Source organism: Electrophorus electricus, chromosome 4 (assembly GCF_041902795.1).
Source record: "Electrophorus electricus isolate QZ-2024a chromosome 4, ASM4190279v1, whole genome shotgun sequence".
In the NCBI taxonomy this organism is placed as follows: Eukaryota; Metazoa; Chordata; class Actinopteri; order Gymnotiformes; family Gymnotidae; genus Electrophorus; species Electrophorus electricus.
Genome location: NC_137500.1, coordinates 15605001 through 15627500, shown reverse-complemented (window position 1 = coordinate 15627500; position 22500 = coordinate 15605001). Strand labels below are relative to the sequence as shown.

Below are 22500 nucleotides of genomic sequence, written 5' to 3'. Positions count from 1 at the left end.
AGCCAACTTTTTGTTCTGGATGTTTTCATCTTTAGTAATGGACTAGGGTAAAATGTGCACGTCTCGCAACATTTTTAGGATAGTGTTCACCAAATATGAGCTGTTTGAGTGGTGGGCTGTTATTGTAAATATTAGCCTTTTTATACCTTTCTGACTGATGCTACCTATTTATGATATCACTGAAGATAATTTGGAGCAGTGCATTTTTTATCCATACACTTGAGATGTGCATGTTTACTTTGTTTAGAATTAATTGAGCTTTGCTGAATCATGAGGAAATAAAATTTCACACCTTTCTTTATCAGCACTCAGTAGGAGTCCAGCTGTTTCTCAGCCTGCCTCAAAGAGGACACCCACCACTCCTCCTGTGACTAAGCCTGCACTCTGCTTCAGTCCTGCAGAGGGCAGACTGCCAAAATGGAATCCTCCTGGTAAGGCTGCATTCTGAAAGTCCCCCCAAAACAATGAAAAACATCAACACCCAACAGTATCTACACTCGCTATCCGCATTATAAGACATTCCTACCTTGCGCCTACACTCAGCAGCCACTTACAAAGTTGGTATGAGTGCACTATGTACATCAGTGTTTGAGTTACATGCATGTAAATGTCACTTCTGAGATGAGTGGTCTGTCACCCACAAATATTCAGCCAACAATGGTCCCTTTTTTCCTAATGTTTAAAAGCTGGTGCTTCTGAGAGAGAAAGCGACAGAGAGACACTTTTCCAACTCAGTGAAGCTCAGGACCCTCAGTCATGACCACTGCAAATTTATTGGGGTCAGATTAGTAATGTGGGGACTTCTATTTTCAAGTAAATTATGTACTTTTGTTCAATATAATAATTCCTTTATTGTGTGCGCACATAACAGTTGCTGGGAGAGGTATTACCTTAGTTTAATATATTATAAAATTGCCTCTCAACCCTTGACCCATGATTTTTTTTCTAAGTATGTATGGCTAGGATGGTCTGAATTAAAGTATGTTATTCAGTTCTGGATATCATATATGATATACTCTCTGACAGTTGCTTTTTGCTTGTTTATCTGCAGATCAAACTGGTCACGGTGATTAGTTGAAGAGTTAAGTAAACTATCTTTTCTCATTCTTTCATTGGCTGTCATCAGGTCTGGTGGGGAGGAGTCCTAGCACATGTCTGAGTGGCCCAGTGAAGTCACCCGGATCAGGTCTACGTCTAGGACTATCCAGATTGGCTCGAGTCAAACCACTGCACCCTAATACTGCAGCACTTTGAGGGTTTTGTTTGTTTGTTTGTTTGTTTTGTTTTTTGTAAAACATGTCCAAAGCATATACAGTGTTTGCTTCTATCTGTCTGCCTTCGAATCAGTCTTGACTATGTTGCTATAATTTGATCTGAACTGGGCTAAAAGAGTGTTGCATTTCTGTGCTGCAATTTATTTTTAATTGAAGAAGTTTATTCAGTAATTATGGCTTTTGTTGTCATTTTTACAGTTTTATGTCGTGTTTTTTCACATGATTTTTAAGTATGCTGTCATGATCATTAAAGAATTAAATTAAGTCTTTTAGCATTAAATGATTTGATATTTAATTCAACACAGATGTTTTCTAATCATTCTTGAATGCCGTTTTTAAATCTGCATCTTCTTGACTGCATATTGTAATAACAGTGTAATAACATTATTCTTATAAAATATCTCCAAAGTACTAGCTGATGACACAGTTGACTCATGTTTTGCAGGTATGAAACCCTGAGCCATCCCATCCAATATTATTTTTTGTTTTGACAAAATGTATTTCATGTGTTCAACCAGTAATTTGGTAAGGTAGGCATAAAAATAGAGATGGAAAGTTATTTAATAAGTATTTAATTAGTAGTATTGCTTTCCTTTGCTTTTAGAGCTGCGTCAGGCTGCATTGGACTGGTCATAGAAGTCATGAGAAGTTTAATTCTACAAGAAAGGTTCATACAATGACTATTGATACTCTGTGGAACCCTATTTAGTCTCATATTCAAGGGGCTCTTCTTTTATAGCTGACACATTGACCTACAGGCTACAAATGTTCACATTAAATATGCCTTTTTTAGTGTGTTTCAGTTCATTTGTTCTCTCCCTGTAGTACTTGGAGGATTTGTTTTACACATCTGATTTACAGTATGCTGCTGTCTCCATCTGCTGGTAGTTTTAAAGAAATGGGAAGGTCAATGTTTTAAGTTCCATTTCATTCAAAATGAATAGCATATTTTGTTAAACAAAAGGTTCTGTCAAATTTGTTAATGTATACTTTATTCACTCAGGATTGTGTTGCAAATTACAATGTGAACTGTATTTTTAAATTAGCAAATAATGGTGCTGTGCTTGGCCTAATAACTAAATGATGCAGCTCATCAGCTAAAGTTTAACGTCTCAGCAAAGGCAGGAGAGCAATATTCGCAGAGAAAGCAAACTAAATATCAACAGAATTGTTGGTTTTAGAAGGAACTACACTACTCATTCTGCTCTTACAGTAAATGGTGAGATTGCAGAGATTGTAAGGATATGTCCTGGAAAGATCATTCAAAGGTTATTAAAAATGCCAGATGTAATTTTTGAGGAGACTTGGAAGGTTTGGTCTTAGTGTAAAGAACCTAATCAGTTTCTATTGCTGTACTATAGAGAGTAATTTTACTTACTGTTTTATATTATGGTCTGGCTGTACTACAGGTTCAGAGCACAAGGCTCTAAGTAACATTGACAGCTGAAATACTAACTGCTTCACAACCTTCACTGCATTTAGTCTGCCTTTATACAACTCATTAAGCAAAGCAGAACACATTCTGAGGGAAACCTCTAATCCTGCTTTTAGACATTTAACCACCCATCATCAGGAAGGAGGTGCTGTTGTCTGGACGCTAGAATCACTAGGTTCAAAGACCTTAGGTTATTAGAATGGTATACAGTAAAAAGACATGACTACTGGTTTCATGTATGTTAATTATGCATTTTTCCTTTTTCTACACTTGAATTGTTCTTTATGTGTGGTGTGCTGTTTTGTTTTTTCCTTGAGCTCTATTGTGCTATAAAAATGTTACATAAAAATGGTATTAACACCAGGAATGTAATTCCTGTACTGATGCTAAAATTTTAGTCATATTAAGAATAAAAACATACTGATACTTTATGTGGTATTGTTATGCAACCTTTTCTGCTGTAAGATGTGAGTATCCCTACGACTTCACATGGAGCCTTTACAATTCATCTCATGACCTGGAGTGGTCTCAGTTGTGCCGTTTTTTCACAGTCTTTCAGGTCTCATCTGGTGTGCTTCAAGAATAGTATAAGTCAAGAAATGTAGGAGCTTCTGGAGCCTTTTGTATTGTAAGTGAAACAAACCGCTCAGGCTTATCCTCTGAGTCTAGTTCTTAGACTTTATTGTTCTAACTGTGTACCTAAGCACTTGGCTTTTGGAATTTGTTTTTGGTCATTAAACAAATATTTGTTATACTGTATTTCACATTCATTTATCAGATTCTGACATGAGTAAATTTGTCTCTTACTCATGCAGAGGAGAGGTGAATGCATTTAATAAAGTATATTTTCTAAAGGAAGTGAATGTTGCTTGTTTATCGCATGAAATGATACAAAGGTCAGCCTGGTTCTTATTCAAATTTTAGAAGGTGGTAATAATTAAAAATTATTCCAAAACTGAAACAGGTTTTAGTCATTTAGGTTAACTGAATGTACTGTGTATGTTTACATAGATGTATTAGATGGAGCTGTCCTCCACCAGAGTATGTGCATGGACATTTGATTTAATATAGACATTTAAACATGTCAAATATCAAACATATCAAACATATCAAATTTGATAAGGATGATCTAGACATGCTGGAAGATTGTTTCCATCAATAAACTCTTCCAGATGTTTTAAAACAAAATAGAACTGGATCACTACTAGAAGCAATGCATATATCCTAAAAATACAAAATAAAATGTGTCATTCCCGTAAGATCCTGTATTTCTTTTCTTTTTTTTAATACATTTTTTTTAAAGCAGAGTCACAAATTACTCCATCTGAAATATTTCTAGAATAATTCATTATTGGCCTTTCAAGTCAGAACATGGTGTAAAACAGGGTTTCTCCACCAAATTTGGACCCACCAAACAGTTCCAAGTTACAGTTACAGCTGTACAGGGATTTGGGTTTTGGGCAAGAAGGCCAACAATCCCATGGGTCACAGAAATTGGGACAAGCAACACAGGTCTAGAAGACTGATACAAATCTGAATCCTACTCAGGCACAACTGCATATGGTGCTGTAGCAAGATATGTTCATGCAAAGTTTTAAACATAATATTGTTGCTCTTGAGTCAACATTCCATAAATAATTGTGACAAAGGGAACTTAATGTGAGGACTTAATGTGAAAAAAGTAAATGATCTTAAGCCCTGATTTAGAAATTCACATGTATTCAATCCACTGGGCAAAATTGCTTACATATTTGAAAGTGTATAAATGTGTTTTCTGCAAGCAATAAAGAACAGAGACACTAGCCGGTGTCTGGAAATTGCCACTGTCCCAGATGGTTACTTTGAACTCTACATTCAGGATTGCAGTGGACAGAACTGGAGAATACAGCATGTGTACAAAGACTTTTGAAACCCTGATGGTGAAATTTAGTCCAAAAGCCATGATATGTTCTTAGAGTTTTGAAATCTCAAATCTCAGACAAAATAATATCTGTGGTTTCAGTTAAGGCCTTTAAAACATTTTATCCACAGTTTTCCTGAATGCCAAAAGAGGTAAACAGCTCTCATTCAAGTCTTCTCAATAGCTTGCTGTCCCTATAGTGAATTCTCCAATACAAATTTGTCCCACTTTTGTTGCCATATGATCATGGCTTTGTCCTGCAGGACTGTTGGCAAGGAGCTATACCTGTACACATACAATAACATTAGTTATCCCTGAAAACAAAAATAAAGATGAAAACAAAGGGTTTTAATTCCATAAGGCAAAACCTCCCACCTGATTGAATTTATGGCCAGCTCCTTAAGTGTGCCCACATTGGCACTCAGGCCTCCAATTCCAACAAAGACCTCATAGAAATCATACGAGAGTCCAGCATTTCCAAACAAGGTTGGATCATCGGAGCTCACCACCAATGGATGCCCCTCCGACATTAAAATTGCAGCAGGATGATTTCGCAGATCTGAGACCAGTTTTAGGACCTACAATACTCACAGGGTTGAGTTAAGCTAGTAATGAAAATAAAGACATTCATCTACTCCAAGGAGAGTATTCTTTCAAAGGAAGACTTCAAAGCTAGGTTCTTTGAACCAAAGTGAAATTAGTGCTACACAGATTTTTATGAGTGTGTCTTGTCAGCCAAACCTATGTTCAAGGCAATAGAAATTTGGTTACATTAAAAGTGGTTTCAAGTGCTTAAAGAGGTTTTATGTGGACCTACAATGGTTATGTTGAAAAGGCTTGTACCTGGTTGGATATAGGACACACTTCCACAGGCACCCTTCTCTTTCTGGAAAGTTCTTTTGCCAGGGGATGGTGAGCCACAGCAAAACCATGCCCAATGCGAGTAGTGTTGAATAACAGTGCATCCAGAACATTCCTGTCCACATCTGTGCCATATGAATCTACACAAATATTCACATGTTGTTTTGTCAGGGTGTACTATGTTCATTTATCACTTCCACAGCAGAAAATGTTTCACAGTTCATTGGTTTAATTTGAACTTGCTTATATTTCTTATATTTGTTAATATAGTGTGTTAGATGAGACTCACCAGTTTCACCTGCATGGAAAATGTAGGAAAGTTTTGCTTTAACCTCTGTGGGGAGTGATAGCACCTCTCGAAAATACCAGATGGGTTTACCACTATCCTCTCGGCCCACCTAGAGTAAAGAATTATGCCAAAATATTATTCTAAATTTAGACTTTAACAATGAATTCAAATATTTGAATAACAAAATAACTTTTTGTAATGCAATTATTATTACATCTCACCAAGTCAAAGCCAGTGATGATCTCTGGATATCGTTTCTGCAGCTCTAAGGTTTCTTTTAGTGCTATTTCCACCTGAGACAAACTGAGAATCCTGTACAGGGCACCAGAAAATTAGTGAGTGTGTGTGTGTGTGTGTGTGTGTGTGTGTGTGTGTGTGTGTGTGTGTGTGTGTGTGTGTGTTTGTGTGTGTGTGTGTGTGTGTGTGCGTGCGTGTGTGTGTGTGTGTGTGTGTGTGTGTGTGTGTGTGTGTTGCTTATCTGTTAACTGGGAAAAACTGGGGAAACCTTGTTTGGAAGAAAATATTACATTTTTATGTCTACTCCCTGTTTTGTTTCTAGCCATATTATTTATGTCTGACTAGCTTTGTTTACTCAGATACAACTGTGTATCCAGCTTTATTAGTTACATCATGATGCTTATTGCTAACATTAGCTTTAGTTCATTGTGAGCAATGGTTGAACTATACATTAATAACTACAGAAAATACCTCAATTGAACTATACCTAATAAGTAAAATAAATTTAACTAATAAATTAAAGTGGGACAAACAAAAACAAAAAATTGCATAGCAAACAAGAAGGAAATTACACTACATAGGTGGGCAAAGAAAAAAATCCTCATTACAACAGATTTTGTGCTATGTTTTCAGTGTCTATAATACATATGAAACTTTTGACAGAAATTGTTTCAACTTAGTTTAGTATTTCTTTACATTCTCAGCATTTGGCAGACACTTTCAGATCAATTTACATTTATAAGTACAGCCGTATATGTAACCTAGGTGTTGCTATCACCTTACACTACCTGCTCTACCAAGTGTACTAGAAGAGCACATATTAGACAACTGAGTCTTGTTAGCATCAATAATATTGTTCTGTATTAGACACTCCTAGATTTCCAAGTTAGACCAAGTTCAGTTTTAATTTAGACACTTACACACTTACCACTACAAATTTCATGTAGGCTTACCTATGGACAGTTACAATTATCCGAACACCCACAAAGTCTGGATGTTCCAGCCTGAACTGTTCAGTTATGTTTCTGTAGGTCTGGATGGACCATTCACTGTCCCGGATGGTGCCATCAAGCTCATATATCTGAAGGAGCAAATTCTATCAAGGGATTTGAATAATACACTGAAAATAAACTGACTGCACTGTGTTTGCTATTGACTTGCTCATTTCCTTTTGGCTTCATCTAGCCAATACAGTCAGATCAAAATCAAGGCCTCTGACATAAAAAATCTTGTAAACTATTAATAAATTGGTCAAAATCTAAATTGATAAATATCTTTGCTGTAACTCTTTGAAGAAACAGAGGGAAACTTCACCGACCTTGGATAGACCAGCCCTCAGCTCCAAGTATAAGATGTTATCATCATAGAGCTGCTGGAGCCCTTGGTAGATGTAATCCTTGAAAACGGGTGCAAAGGTGATCAGACCGGAGATGGCCATGAAAGTCTGCTCAAACCGCTCCCAAACTACCTCCTGCGTAGGGTATGCCACATCTGGTTCCTCAGTAAACAGCGTGAGGTTCTTCATCAAACTGAGAGAGAATGTCTAAGGTTGGCCAAGTTGATCTCAATGTGGGAAGTTGTAAATTGTTTTGTGAAATTTCGGAGTTACGTGTTGCAGAATGAAACCCAGGTTCCTAAAAACTGTGTGACATGCTTCTGTTTGTGTTTGATAGCCTATATAAATGAGGGAGTCATCTGATTCTACTGCAAAGCCACCTGAATATCAGCCTTAATATATATATATATATATATATATATATATATATATATATATATATATATATATATATATATATTTTTTTTTTTTTTTTTTTTTTTTTTTTAAGAGTTTATTATCAGTACATGATCAAAGTTGGTCTTTAATGCCTTAATGGATATGACTGGATTGACTACACACTTTTTATTTGTAGTTATATAAAATTTGTCCAGTGCAGAGAGAGGGCTTTATGGTCATAGTTCTGCAGGCCTACCTAGGAACGCTTGATTTTCCATGTCATTCAGAGAATTTGGCTGTACATTGTCTCTCATTGTTGATAATGATGTGATGCACTAAAATGGGTCACCTCTTGTCGAAAGCTGACACGTCACTGATAGTGGCCCTCACGTGCTCCAGCAGGCTCCATGCGGAACAGCCCCAGCGTGGGAAGGGTCGCTGGGTGGAGAACAAGAACTGCACTGACCCCGACCATGTGAAGCACACATAGCAATGGGGCCTATACGTCACATTCATCACAAGCCAGTCCACACCCACCAGAGCAGAGTTGTGTATGTGTAGGACCGCCCCTTAAAGGATCAGAAAAGTTCCGTTGAGTTAGGGGCAGGTATTGAGCAGAGGTAGCAAAGCTCGAGTGCAGACCAAACAGGCCATGTTAATTTAAGAAGGAAACTAGTGGTATGGTTTGGGTGTGCACCTGCAACTGGTCAGTATCCGATCAGGAAAAGGTTTATTTAAAGCATTGCAGAACTTCACTCATTACCTTTTGGCATTTTCTGGAGCAGTCTAAATATGGGGCTCTTCTGGATATAAGGCTTTGCTTTGAAGAAGTGCATAGCAGGGGGGAAATGTGGCGCCACCATCTCCTGCTCTTTCAGCTTATGCAAGAGTGAATCTAGTCGTTGCTCCGCTGCAGTCAGATCCACTCTGCCCCCTACCTGCTGGGAGGCTTCCTGCTGCAGCAGCTGGTCTCTCTGATGAGGGTCTGGTATACTTTTACTCTCGTTCACAGTGGTGAACATCAAGATGGTCATAAACACTTTCATGTTGCATATTGTATAGGGAAACTTCTTCATGTTCTGTGCTGATATCAATATAACCATCAGAATGTCTATAAAAGGGAGAGAAAGTTTTACTTATACTAGCGAACTGTAATTCACTACGTCATATTCTTAAACATGTAAGCTCATGCTTAAGGAAAGCAGCTTTTTCCTGCTTTCACTGATCAGTTAATAATCAAGTTCTTTGTAAGTTGAATCCAATGTGCTGTTGAAAGGACCCTGCCAAATTATTCAGTACTGTTACAATAATATCTAAATTTACTTAACACAAAAGGCCTGGATATGAATTAGAAGTAGAACTTGATTTTGAGTCAAACAGACAGGAAAAATAAATTCAAATAAATCAACTGAGCAGGTACAATACAGCTCACTATGTATTTCCTAGGCAGTGAAGTGCACATGTAATCATATGACTCAAATACCTAAGTTTAACCAACAAACCTTGGTTTGCTATTCTCATCACAAAAGTGTAAGTACAAAGATATGAATCATGCTAAGACACTTACCTGTATCTTATAAGGGTTAAAAAAAAATTTAAATCACTTTCTCTTCAGTGCCAGAACTTGCTTAGCTTGATACCCGGGAGGATGTGAACCAAGACTCAATTTCCCACTGAACAGCCCTGTGTTTAAACATTCCATTTCCCCATACTGAACAGAATGCTGGGTTAGCTGAATTGAGCACTTCATTATTCCTCATTATCTGTGACAGACAGTCTTGTGATTAGCCCATGACTCAAGAGGAAACGGGCAACTAGCTCCATAATATAACATGTTCAGGCAAAAATTCCAGTTGTCTATTCTTCTGCCACAAATCTACCATTTTGAGCTTCTCTTCTTAACAGCAGACATACAGATAAAAGAAAGACAGATGGACAGTGATGGACAGTGATGCTTTTATTCTTATATTACTTCCACATGAATGTGATCTTAACGTTTCAACAATAACATGTTTGTTACTTATACAGTGCATGCTGTGCACCAAATGGAATAACAAAAAACACAGAAACCTATACATAAACACAAGGTAACAGACAATGGTTATATTACTGTATTCTTATGGACAGCCACAAGAGTGGCTGTTCCTTTGCACAATAGTGTACTTGAAGGTAAAGATATATACACTATATAGATAGCAGTTTAAATAGTGGATTCTGTTCACATATGACTAAAAACTTGAGTCTAACCATTCAGACTTTCTTGTAAACATACGTAGCATAAACTCTAAATGGCATAGCCAATGAGAATGAGATGATACATATCAGATCTTTAACAGCCAATCAAGAAATAATCCTTAGCTAACCTGACCTATATACTCAATTCTTTGTCTTCCGGCAACAATGAATCACAAAATACAGCACACACATACACATAATTTGTCTTTTTTAAACCAAATACTACTTACACAGGCAATAATTCAATCATTTTACAACTAGGTAAAAAAGAAAATACATCAAATATTGACTTTCAGCCATAATCCTGTGTCCCTGGGTTTAGTGAGTTGCTTAATCCATGAACTTCCGGTTCTGGTTTGCACCAAACAGAGCAACTCTGATTTCAGGCATCATCTGAGAAGAACAGTTTAAAAAAAGACTGAATTAGGAGAAACGTGAAAATTTGCAACGTCTCAAATCTGAAATTGTGAAGAGAAACTGAATAATAATAATAATAATTCCCTGGGTTACTTGGGAGGGGAAAAAATGGCCCTAGATTTCAGTAAATGTCATTTAATTCACTAAGATGGCGTGCCCTTTAGTACTGCTGGGACATGAATCAGACCAAACAAAAGCAACAGCAGCTGTCAGATACCTAGTAGGAGATGTACGTGCCTCCCGGCTTCTGAAGGACTCAGACCTAGCGTCCATTACTGACTAGGCAAGTCCACCAAAATAAACATGCACCCAGAATCACTACCCTCAGGCCCACATCTAAATTATGCTGCATCCAGGTCTCCTTGTGGAACACAAAATGGTTGAATTGTTATGTAATTTTATATGCTGGAAACCAGTTACTGATAAATAGTGAAGAACAAAAAGGCCAGAAACAGATTCTAAAAAATGAGCAAAACCAAAATTCTTCAGTTTTCTAAATGCTGAAAATAGTCACTTTTCTGCCTTTGTATTCTACCTGTTGTGCAAGGAGCTCGAGACGACTCTCCAGAGTGTTAGACACCTTGATCTTCCCGTCTGCGTTAAATATCTCAACACCGCCAGAGCTAAGCAGAAAGGACGACACCACAAAGTTACAAACACTGCCCTACCAGCCTTCAGAACATTAAAACTCTTGAAAACCTGAAGTGAACAGGTGCATCATTTACATTTTCTGTGTAAAGTGAATAGCCTATTCTAAAATCTAAACTGATACTCACACTTCTGGAGAGAGGAAATTGTCTTGGTCGATCCGGACTTCCAAATTGTTCTTCACAGCTGCTTTGTAGATGGGGATGTTTTTCTGCACAGATGCCTGATAAAAAATAGAGAGGTTTCTGCCCAAGTGATGGTTTACCCCAGCTGACTGTGAGCTGCGCTTAACTGTCCAGTGGCCTTGTACCTGATCCTGCAAAAACTGACCTGCACCAAGGACAGGTCCTGCTTGCGACAGCGGATTGTCACTTTGGGCTCAAGTAGCTGGTAGAATCCCTAAGAAATAATTAAAAGATCATGGTCAGTTCAATGGATATGTTAACCTTGAAAAGCAGGACTTCACAGCTTCACAAGAGCCTGACACAACCACATGAGGACACTCATTCAGACTACACTGTGTCTTGTCTGTCAGTAGACAAATTTAATCAGATGCATCATTCACTCTGGAGAAATCAACCCACGAGTAAAACGTTTGTCTCTGCTGTGTCCTATAGCATGCCAGATCACTTCCAATAATGGCATACTGAAAAATGTCCTTTCAAAATCACACGCAGGTAAAGGCAGCCTCGGAAGAGCTCACCTGGAGCACCAGGCCATCCATGAGAGCAGAATACCTGGTCGGGTCTCTGGCTACTTTGGCCAGCCTCTGTCGGGCTTCATTTAACATGTCCTGCATAGAAATGCCATTGCAAGACAGGTTAGAAACGCGAGTGCTGTCCAGTGCTCCTGAACGCCCCGTCCCACCCTGTGTGCAGAAAACGGAAGCAGGACAAACCGAAATCATGTCATCGCGAGCCTTCAGCACCTTCAGCCTGGCCTGGTTCATCAGGTTTGACATCTGACTGCAGGAGAGTAGGAGAATGACCAATCATTATTCCTTTATACAGCCTCCAAGCAGGCCCATCCTAAGAACTACATACATATCCATCAGATTATCTTTGCTTGTGCTGGATGATCATTTTAGTAATATGAATTTGAGTCACACATCCACTTCTCTCTGCAGAGAATATGACTCACATTTTCTTCTGCTGCTCAATTTGTTTCTCCTTCTTTTCATAGTACTCCATGATTTTCAGCCTCTGGGTCTGCACCAGACGACCTTTCTCAATGTTAAACTCTTCTTCTGCCTACAGGTGGAGACAGTTTTGGTTTAGGTTTCCACAAGCATATGACAAATATAACAACAGCAACATAGCATTATATTTAATAACTTTATATTTAATAACAAATTAACACATTTTTGTCTCTTTTATTGTCAAATTTAAGAGCCCATAAACATTTATCACTAAATATCAGCCATTTTGAGTAATTATTTTCTAGAGGTTTACCTTGGCATCAATCTCTTCTGCCTTTTCATTGGCCTCCTGCTCAATGAAAGCCATCATGTGCTTGATCTGGTGAGAGACGGAACAGAGTGAACATAAGGTGACACTAAAATCAGTCATCTTAACTCACCATTGCTCTCACTGACTGATTCCCTGGAAAATAAACCTGCTAACTTCTCTGCAAGAATGAGCAGAGGCCACTAAAAATAAATAAGGACTATTCATTAATTCTAACTGTAGAATGCAAGAAATCTGCAGCAAATTTTCTGAATCTGAATTTCACAGAGATTGTATCTACTGAAGAGATATATTTATGGCAGGCATTCATTGGAGACATTTAGATATTTTCAGTGTTTGTTCAATGTTTCATTAGGTGCTGTTGATGTGCGTGTGTTTCAGTGATTTAATTTACAAAACCCTAGGGCTAGATATACAAAGAAGGGAAAAAAGATATATATATATATATATATATATATATATATATATATATATATATATATTCTTTGTTCAAATAAAAATTTTCAAGTAATATAGTCTTTAAGCAGTAATTACATAAACAGTAATTACATACGATGATTTGTTTCGGCAATGGACGTTTGCTCCTGTGCTTTGCTCTGCACATCCAGTGCTAACGTTTGTGTAAATTTAACAAAGACAGAAAACCCTTAAAGGATAGGCCGCATTGACAAATAATTTCTGTGTAGTCTCGCTACACCAATTTAAAATCTAATATACTCACAAATTATTAGCGATGCTGCCCTTAACGGTTATGAAGGTTACAGCTACAGACTTCAGCGCACATACCTGCTTCTGAACGTCCGCATCGCTAAGCGCCATGGTTGCTGTCCGTATAAGAGGATTTTAAATTTCTTGTACAGAAAGATAGCGGTTAATATTGTTCAAAATTGTGCAAAATGTTCAAGTTATTTTCCAGGTCTATTAAAATAAACTCTAGCTACTAAGACAGAACATATGTAACATTTCAAGTAAAATCGTGACGAACAAAATGATCCTGAAAGGATCAGCTGATTCTCAGTCAACAGGGCGCGAGCATCACATGACGTTTACTTCCTCTCCCAAGCGCCAATGAGAGGACAGTGCGCGTAAACTATCAAGAAAATGACAAGCTGGTTTAGGTTATAATGGAGACGAATTGTACGCGTTTAAAATGCTTCAGTGGTTTAAAAACATGTTATACAGTTTATTTTTTCTCGGACAAATTCACTCATTGTAAATATATTCGATGTGTATAACAACTTGCTCTAGTTTTAATGTCCATGCTTTGTATTTGTCGTGCGTTGTGTATTTTATATGTAAAATATATTTTATTTGTATTTCTTATTTTTCGAGATATAGTAACTATGGACACGCAGGCGGTAATACGTTGTCATGTTACTGAATTTAGAACAGGATTACGGGGGGGGGGGGGGGGGGGGCGGGGGGCGGTTCCACTCAAATGGCAGGAAGACGGAGGGGAGGGGAGTGGAGGGGACGGAGGGCGAGAGCGGATCGGGCGTGCTGCTGCATTTGGCGGCTGCAGTTGCCTTCTAGTCCCAATGTATGTGTTGCGTGAAATTCAAAGGTTTTCCGATAGTCTAATTTGATGCTTTGTGGAAAAGGTAAGACATCTTTTTCAGGTAAGACAGAACATTTTCAGCAGGTTTGATTGCAGTAAACTTTAAATAACGTACACCAGTGTGTGTGTGTGTGTGTGTGTCTGTGTGGACTATAGTCTGTGTGGACTATAGTACATTGTGTATTGTGTTTGTTCTTCTAGTAAGTTTGTTGTCACATCAAGAACTGGGAGACTTATCTTTTTCTCTGTAATATGATTTAACCACTATTTCTTGGGTTTAGGCTGAACAGTATTATTCTTCAATCCATTGGTCTTTTGATCTTTATAAGATGGAGTGTCATTTGGATCTTAAGATCTTATTATTCAGTTTCTCTTGTTTATAACATTCAGCTCGGTTGGTATCTCTTACATTGGCCAATGAAGACTGCAGAGGTTACAATTCAGACTTGAACCTCTTGGTCCTTTCCAGTCAAAGGCATTTATATTCAGATTAATGTTTCATAACTACGCTATATCCTTTTTAACATCTGGCGTCTCTAATCAGTAGTGATCTCTTACCTTGCCTCATCATTTAGTAGAATACAGTTAATTACTGTATTCATCAGAATGCTCAAGTCCAGTGGTCTACACTGATGGTATCTGCCCCTTTAATTAGACTGTGTCAAAATGTGCAGCAAACCGAATTATTTAACTCACCAAATGTGTGCCATCAGTACCACAGTAAACACTTGAACATGTCCAAAATAAAATAAAAAAATTCTGTTGTCTGTCTCAGATTTAGAAATTATAGGTTTTTGATTGCTCACAAATGTTCTAAGTACTTCTTAGGCTATCCAGTCTATGAACAAGTGGAGTACTAGCTGGAGTACTTCAATAAACATTTAAGGAATAATTTGTTGGATTCAACCTCTGTGTAAAAGAGATTTGCAGTTCAAATGTTAACATGGCTGCATAAGTTCTTTTGTAATGATACCACTGACAGTGACTCTCTATCTATGTCACCTTTAACTCACTCTGTATATTTACACAAGAACACATTGACCTAACCATACGTGACGTTATGAATCAGATCTAATGTGATACATCCTAAGATTTAATGGAAGCATCTCAGTAAGTGACTACACAGTATAAGTGACATGTGGTTTGAGCATTTAGTCCACAGTTATTTTGAATTTTTTGCAGTATGGACACTGCATTCTAGGCCACTTGTGTGAGGGAAGACAGGCTGTCACAGGAGGTCAGATAGTTTGAAAAAAATCTGAATTAGGAATACAGATATATTTATATTGTTCTTTGTTCCCATTCAGACATCATTTTCATTAATCTACTTTTTTTCCTGCTCTGATAGTGAAAAATCTACTGTCAATGCAGGGCTGCTATTTTCAGCTCAAATATTTTTAGTGTAGTAGAGTTTTTCATAGGCTGTAGCACTGGCTAGCACAAATGTTTTGTCCTTACAATGTTACAAATATAAAGGTGTTGTCTAAGAGCAGAAGTCGCCCACTTTAAGGACCTGATCACTGGTGTGTTTCTGTGGGAGAGCTGCCGATCCCTTAGCATGGCTTCCATGTCCTCTCTGTAATGGCATGTAAAATATCTGGAATAGCTTCCACTCATGGGGGCAGATGGCAATGTTCACAGTAAGGTTTTACATAGTAGGATGTGTACACGCAAACCTATATATAGAAGAGAATGCAGTGGTAGATTGGGACAGATGTTTTTTTTCCTTTGCCTTTATTTTTATGAGTAAACATTAAAAGGTTCAGAATGGTCACTCTGTTGTTGAATAGGTTTGTATCAACAAAGTCCTACAAAGTTCTTCATGTTTTCTTGTTTCCCGTGTTGACTTAAAAATGATCGAGTCAGTTTTTTTTTTTTTTTTTACAATTACTCATTGTTATACTCACCTAAACAGGAGGCTTTAAGGTCTACTGAGAGACAATTGAGTGGATCATCTTTAATTTTATATTATTATCTACTGAAGAAAGCAATTATTGTCTCAAGTAATGAAGACCCAAAAAGAGACCACCTGTAGGCCCAAGTTCAGGGGTATAGAGTTTTGGGATGAAATGTGTCACTTTAGCAATAATAATATCTCTATTTATATAGTAAACAAGGTTTACAAATTGCTTTACAGTAAGATAAAGAAGAAATTGAATGAAATAAGATAAAATCAAAATAAAAATTTGTAATTAAAAGCTAATCAAAACAGATAGGTCTTTACCCTTTTAAATGTGTCCAAATTTTCAAGAGCCTTCAGAAATTCCAAATCTTAGGTTTATATAGGACCATAGTAAGAAAAGTCTGCCTTGGCACTCTAGCTGGGTAACAGGTATGGCCAGCATTTTATTGTAGATTTAAGAATTTTTGCAGAAACATTTTGTACCTAATATCAGTTCACTGAGTGACTACAGTGGGGTGAGACCATGAACATATTTGAAGGTCATTAAAAGTATGTTAAAAAGTGAGTAAATCTATACAGATTCATATGACCAAAGCAATTATCTTTCGATCTCATTATATGACAGATCCATGTGATAAAGAAGTATCGAAGTGACTTCTTTGAGGGCAGTCATCAAGTTTCCATCCTGTTTGAAGACAGGAAACTCAAGTGGCCCAGTCCAGCCCAGGGCTATAATTCAGGGAAAAGCTACAGTATACATACATCCTGAGTAACAACATGGCTGAATCCTGGGCCTCTATGAGTGTCACTCAGCCTAAATCCATGACCACGGACTCCAGGGAGATGGCCCTGCTTCCGCAAGAACTCAGCGGACGCCACCCTACCACACCTGACATCATCCAGCTGCGGCAAAAGGAGGCAGGGCTCTTACAGAGAGAGGAATCAATTGAGGAGGTGGAGCCAGAGCTTAAGCACAGCTGGTTGAGCAACAAGGAGCTCACAGAGACAACGGCAGAGTTCGATGTGAGAGCTTCACCTGTTCTGTCCTTAGAGGAGTCCGACCTTGAGCCTCCAGAGGCAGTAGAGCTCCTGATGTGTGTGGAGGAGCCTGAAGTGGAAGACATGATGGAGGGGATTCCACAGACAACCTTTACCCCTGCCACCCCTATCCTTGAGTCCCCTGACTTCTTCTCCATGCCAGAAATGGTCTCGGATGTAGTACATCACCTTCCGTACCCACAGGAACTTCCTTTGTTCTCCATGCCAGCTATTCTCACAGCGCCAGCACCAGAGAGCCTTGCTAGTTCTAAATCAGAATGTGCTGATAAATCCAGTGTTTGCCAAGAATTTTCAGCGTCACCAACTGAAGAAACTCCTCTAACAACCAAGTCTCAGCCTACTTCCCCCACTGCCTGGAATGAGCTCCCTGTGCTGCTGATTGCTGGTGCTGCCCTAGTGGCTGTAGTAATAATAATGAAATATGTTTGGACTAAGAAGTAAGAAAGAATTCCTGGAAGATGAACTCCCTATACTAAGTATATTCTCTATATAATTTATTTCTGAACACATGGTGTAATGCCACAAAGTGAGCACTACTTTAGACAGCAGTTTTCTTTATATTTCTTTATGTTAAATACAACAGTAATTAGCCTACTACTGAAGATATTTGAATTTTAACAAGAGCAGCATTCGTGCTCCCATTAGCCAATAAATTAGCAAAGTCAATGTTCTGGCACTTTACTATAAATGCCTGGACAAACACATACATATACACAAACACATATGTAAGTTTTTCCCAGTATATGTTAGTTTTGCAGTGCACTTTAATAGTTATTACATAGTAATACATCATAGCTGATCTATAGGATATAAACTCCTATAAATGCCTGAATTTGCTGGTCTGCCTGTTATCAGATTAATATTTTTAATATGCATTCTGAGATGTATTACTGGTTACCTGTAAAATATTTGATAACCTAATCAAAATGATTGCTTTATTAAGCTGATTTCTATCCATTATCATTGATTACCATGCAGTTTAATATCTTATATTAAATGATTTCAACAGACTTACTTGAGTCTAAATACTACACTGTGTGCACAATTATTAGGCAAGAGAGTATTTTGACCATATCATCATTTTTATGCGTATTTTCCAACTCCAAACTGTATAAACTTGAATGCTTATTGGATTTAAGCATATCGGTGTAACGTTGCTGCTGGCCCGAGTGCCCATGGGCGTGAAACAGGACGCACAGACTCCCTCGACAGTAACGTATATTTATTAACATAGAACACATACTATAACGATGGCACTCACACACAACATTAACGACGGACATGACTTATACATTTAACTAGACACAGGCTACAGTAACATTTAACAGTGGCTATACATTTAACTAGACACAGGCTACAGTAACATTTAACAGTGGCTACACAAACGTTTTACATACATCAGCAAACAAACAACGACCAACACGATGCACACACTAACAGAGGTTTAAATAGACAGAACACAAGACGTTAAACCCCGTGCAGGTGCTTGCTATCACGTAGGAAGTGGCTACAAATAAGGGTGAAATAAGTGGGGGGCGTCCCGTGACAATCAGGTGATGTGAATTTGTGTAATGAGGGAGGGTGTGGCCTAAGGAGATCAACCCTCAAGGTGTGCATAATTATTAGACTCTTTTCCTCAGGCAGAATGGGCTAAAAAGAGATTTAACTGACTCTGAAAAGTCAACAATTGTAAAAACACTTTCAGAGGGATACAGCACTCTTAAAATTGCTAAGATATTGGGGCGAGATCATAGAACCATCAAATGTTTTGTTGTAAATAGTCGCAAGAAATGTGTTGAGAAAAAAAGAAGACGAGAAGAATCAAACATGAATCAATCCATTATTATCCAGTGCTGTCATATTCCAGAACTGCAACCTACCTGGAGTGCCCAGAAGTACAAGCTGTTCAGTACTGGTGTTCAGTATGGGCTCGTATTAGGGATAATCTAGTTGTACCTTTCAGGTTGAAGATGGACTCAAAATCAACTCCCAAACCTACTGCCAGTTTTTAGAAGACACTTGCTTCAAGCAGCAAAAAGTCTGCATCTTTCAAGAAGACCATGATGTTTATGCAAGACAATGCTCCATGGCATGCATTGAAAGTACTCCACTCATGGCTAGCCAGTAAAGGCCTTAAAGATGAACGAATAATGACATTGCTCCCTTCCTCACCTGACCTAAACCCTATTGAGAACTTGTGGGCCGTTCTTAAATGGAAGATTTACGGTGAAAGAAAATAGTACAGCTCTCTGAGCAGCTTCTGGAAGGCTGTGGTTGCTGCTGCACAAAAAGTTGATTAAGAAGCTGCCAGACTCCATGAATGCAAGGCTTATGACTGTTATTGAAAAGAAGGGTGGCTATATTGATCACTGATTTTTTTGTTGTTGTTGTTAAAATGTCAGATATGTTTATTTGTAAATTTCAAGTTGTTAGTTTATTATTCTCAATTTAACAGATGAAAATAAACAAGTGAGATTGGAAAAATTCTATTTTTCTTTTAGTTGCATAATAATTCTGCACACTAATAGTTGGCCAATAATTATGCACACAAAGTTATTCTCCTAAGAAAGCCAAAACCTTACTTTTACTTTCTTAAATATTCAGGTTTGAGGTTTATAAACATTTTGGATTGACCAAGAGCACAGTACCTGTTCAATAATAGAATAAATCCTCAAAAATACAACTTGCCAATTGTGTACACAATGTATTGTGACATGTCTACTAGACATACAACTAGGTAGAGAGTGGTCATCCAAGCCTACTACAATCTATTCCCAGAATAGTTTCCCCAAATCAAAAAGGAGAACAAAGAACAAAATGTTCAGAACTTTTCTACCAACAGCTGTACAACTTTTCAACATTAGGTTAGAAGCACACTATCAATATTTTAATTAATTAAGATTATTTACTACTTTTAATCTATTTATGGATTCAGGGTAAACAAATACATTGTTTTGTTTTGTGTTTTTTTGTGTGTATATGTGTGTAGGTTGTAGGGTGGGTGTATATTAGAGTATACAAGTTGATGAAGTTGCCCCTTGGAGAAAAATAAAGTTGATTGATTTAATCATTGAATGTGGATAACGTCTGTGACATCTGCTCGACATACAGGCATAAACAAACATTTTAACAAGTGACCTCTTCTAATCCTACAACTTTGTTTTCTCCAATTATTACTGTGTTATAGGCAAATATTAGGTCCACATCATTGTTGTTGCTGTTTTTAACATTATTATAGTTTTTCTGGTAATCACCATATTTTTAAAATGCAGCGTTTATATTTCTGCTTTATGTTTCTGCTCCGACAGTTTCCATTATTCCTCCCCCTTTATGGCGTTAGATTGTTGTCTGTTGCTTGCAAACGGTAGGTGGCGATGTCCTCGCGAGGTTTGCGGTTCGCCATTCAGTTCAGGGAAAGAAGCGCTTCCGGAACGTGATCCTTAATCACAGTAAGAAACGTTTTATTAACAACGTGACAAATGACGAAGTCAAGGAATATGAAAAGAGAGAAGATAAGTGTTGCAAACGAGGTAAATAGAATATCCGACATTTGCTATTGATGCCACACTGAAGTGGTTGGGCTGCACCAACTCAGCGTTTACATCATGCTGTAGGATATGCATAACGCCAAGAAGAAATGAAGCACAGCTAGCTGGCACAACATAAGATAGCTGGACGTCACTTCAGGTAGTTTCCAGTATGTGCAGAAGATGGTATATCTGAAGCGGGAAATTTAAGCGTCACAGCACAATGTCCACACCAGAGCCTAATGATGACGCAGATTATAATAATCCTACCCATGCCTCTGCAGTTTTAAGAAGGGTCCCGTGAAATCAACGTCGCTCGAGGTTAGAATCAGTTCATACGTAGATATGCATATCAGGCTCTTATTTTAAATAGCTACGTTTGTATGGCTACTTTTACTGGAGAAGTCTGTTGATATTTCGCTTCTGACCCTTTCAATAAATTTGAAACAAGTAAACAGTGCCACTTGTAGTAAAGACAGTATAACGACGTGCCGAACGGCTGATGTGGGCATGCACCTTTTGTCAATCCCAAACCAGCACATTAATAGCTACAAACAAGCAAAAAAACAGAATTGTGTTGGCCGTCCTCACAATGAATGTGCTTACTTTCATTATAGAACTAGACCTAAAACTATAACTTAAAAAAAACCGTTTGCTCCAGATTGACCTTGTCGAAGAGCGACTACTGCTTTGTCGGGGCACTCTGGAGAGGGCAGAGTTCAGATTTCGTCGGGAGCAACTTTCAGATGAGGACAGGTGAAGTCGCATGCTTAAACAAATCCATGAATGTAGCCTTAATACTCTCTGTGGTAAATATATTGATCATAAACTGAAGAAATGTTTCATCTGCATGTCGACAGGCAAGCCCTGGAAGACGAAATGACGATCATTAACGAGAGGATAGAGAAATACGGTATGGTCGAAGGGCGCCGCCAGAGACATGAAAAGATATCACATTGGTCCCTGGTGAATAAATGGCTACCTTGTACAGAACATGTGTTAAACGTGTATCTTGCCATATCTTTCAGAGGAGGATCTGACGGTGCTACGACGAGAGAACAGGAGAAACATGATGCTTTCAGTGGCCCTGTTGACCGTCAGTGCTCTTCTCTATTATGTCTTTGTCTACTAAGGGCAGCTGTTATGCTCACGCTTGTGTACCAGTGACACATTCCGTGAGTCTTTTTTTGGAAGGCAACAGCTGACTATGATTTTTGTTTCATAACACTGTCATACTGCATTATGATGAAGGCTGTGTAAATGAATCGGCAGTTCAAATACTGTTTACCGTTAACACCACTGCATACAAAAATGCCTTTTAGATGTTTAAATGCTGTATTATGACTTCAGTGTATGGGCCATGGTTGAGATGTGTAAGATGTGCATGGTCTATGTACAAAAAAACAGTGTAAACTTGTACAGATGTAATGCATAACTATCTTAGATTGTGCAGTACTTGCCAAAACATAGGTCCTAAGTTTACATGTGCATCTTCTACATCTTCCAAAAATGTTCATATTCATATTCTTTATTGTTCCTGTCCAAGATCCCTTTGGTATTGGCTCTTTTCAGTAATGCATACCTAGTGTTGGCCTGTGTTGGGATTAGCGGGACTGCAGAAGTAAGCTTCACTGTCTGATTCCTTTTGCATGAAGGGTTTTAGGCGGCATGGCATTTTTGGGTTATATGAAAGCTAGCAGCACTGTTTAGTCTTTTTTCTTTCAATACTTGAAATCAGGTTAGGGTCTGAACCTGACTACAGTTCTGTTAATAATACCCTTAAGTCGCATATGCAAATAATGGACATAGATGGCCATGTGTCACGTTTTAGACTTACAAATGTATTATTTTGCTAATATATGTGTGTGTCTGTGTGTGTGTGTGTGTTTAGAATATATATATATATATATATATATATATATATATATATATATATACACACACATATATATATATACACACACACACACACAGATG

At 38.0% G+C, this 22500-nt stretch overlaps 5 protein-coding genes and 1 long non-coding RNA gene across 9 annotated transcripts in view; 3 read left to right on the top strand and 3 right to left on the bottom strand.

The window, feature by feature from the left end:
* The window catches only part of rad51ap1 (RAD51 associated protein 1), a 6199-nt gene extending 2636 nt beyond the window's left edge, over positions 1 to 3563 (top strand). The window contains exons 9-11 of one of the 3 annotated variants that reach the window (XR_014123232.1): positions 306 to 431; positions 1127 to 1719; positions 1879 to 3563. Coding sequence is in view for 2 of the 3 variants with exons in the window: in XM_035523783.2 (XP_035379676.1) it covers positions 306 to 431; positions 1127 to 1254 (254 nt within the window). In the remaining variant the exon portion in view is untranslated. Of the gene's footprint in view, positions 1 to 305; positions 432 to 1051 lie in introns of all 3 variants that reach the window. The other 2 variants (XM_035523783.2, XM_081712617.1) reach the window with 2 other exon arrangements.
* Positions 3564 to 3697: 134 nt separating this feature from the next.
* ada2b (adenosine deaminase 2b) lies at positions 3698 to 9404 on the bottom strand. Of its 2 annotated transcripts, none has more exons than XM_027024268.3 (10): positions 9278 to 9404; positions 8474 to 8821; positions 8060 to 8279; positions 7315 to 7525; positions 6950 to 7077; positions 5981 to 6071; positions 5760 to 5868; positions 5453 to 5610; positions 4985 to 5187; positions 3698 to 4894 (listed from the first exon to the last, which is right to left on the bottom strand). In XM_027024268.3, exons 2-10 carry the CDS (start codon positions 8811 to 8813, stop codon positions 4804 to 4806), a joined length of 1551 nt encoding a protein of 516 aa, XP_026880069.2. In that variant the 5' UTR covers positions 8814 to 8821; positions 9278 to 9404; the 3' UTR covers positions 3698 to 4803. The 2 variants fall into 2 exon arrangements, with proteins under 2 accessions (XP_026880069.2, XP_081568742.1); XM_081712616.1 differs by having other exon boundaries at positions 8060 to 8148; positions 8649 to 8821.
* Positions 9405 to 9652: 248 nt separating this feature from the next.
* On the bottom strand, positions 9653 to 13507 carry atp6v1e1b (ATPase H+ transporting V1 subunit E1b). Its single transcript, XM_035534594.2, has 9 exons — positions 13263 to 13507; positions 12462 to 12527; positions 12151 to 12260; positions 11909 to 11975; positions 11714 to 11803; positions 11341 to 11409; positions 11139 to 11233; positions 10898 to 10985; positions 9653 to 10338 (listed from the first exon to the last, which is right to left on the bottom strand). The coding sequence occupies exons 1-9, from the start codon at positions 13293 to 13295 to the stop codon at positions 10276 to 10278; spliced, it is 681 nt and encodes a 226-aa protein (XP_035390487.1). The 5' UTR covers positions 13296 to 13507; the 3' UTR covers positions 9653 to 10275.
* A 441-nt stretch (positions 13508 to 13948) lies between these two features.
* LOC118240956 (uncharacterized) lies at positions 13949 to 19485 on the top strand. Its single transcript, XM_081712615.1, has 2 exons — positions 13949 to 14095; positions 16563 to 19485. Exon 2 carries the CDS (start codon positions 16715 to 16717, stop codon positions 17435 to 17437), a length of 723 nt encoding a protein of 240 aa, XP_081568741.1. The 5' UTR covers positions 13949 to 14095; positions 16563 to 16714; the 3' UTR covers positions 17438 to 19485.
* Positions 19486 to 20045: 560 nt separating this feature from the next.
* Positions 20046 to 21177, bottom strand: LOC145657497 (uncharacterized). Its single transcript, XR_014123231.1, has 2 exons — positions 20794 to 21177; positions 20046 to 20435 (listed from the first exon to the last, which is right to left on the bottom strand). It is a non-coding gene; the product is annotated as an uncharacterized LOC145657497 (long non-coding RNA).
* ccdc167 (coiled-coil domain containing 167) lies at positions 20352 to 21769 on the top strand. Its single transcript, XM_027024264.3, has 4 exons — positions 20352 to 20526; positions 21185 to 21279; positions 21384 to 21436; positions 21552 to 21769. Exons 1-4 carry the CDS (start codon positions 20476 to 20478, stop codon positions 21653 to 21655), a joined length of 303 nt encoding a protein of 100 aa, XP_026880065.3. The 5' UTR covers positions 20352 to 20475; the 3' UTR covers positions 21656 to 21769.
* Positions 21770 to 22500: the final 731 nt, after the last annotated feature.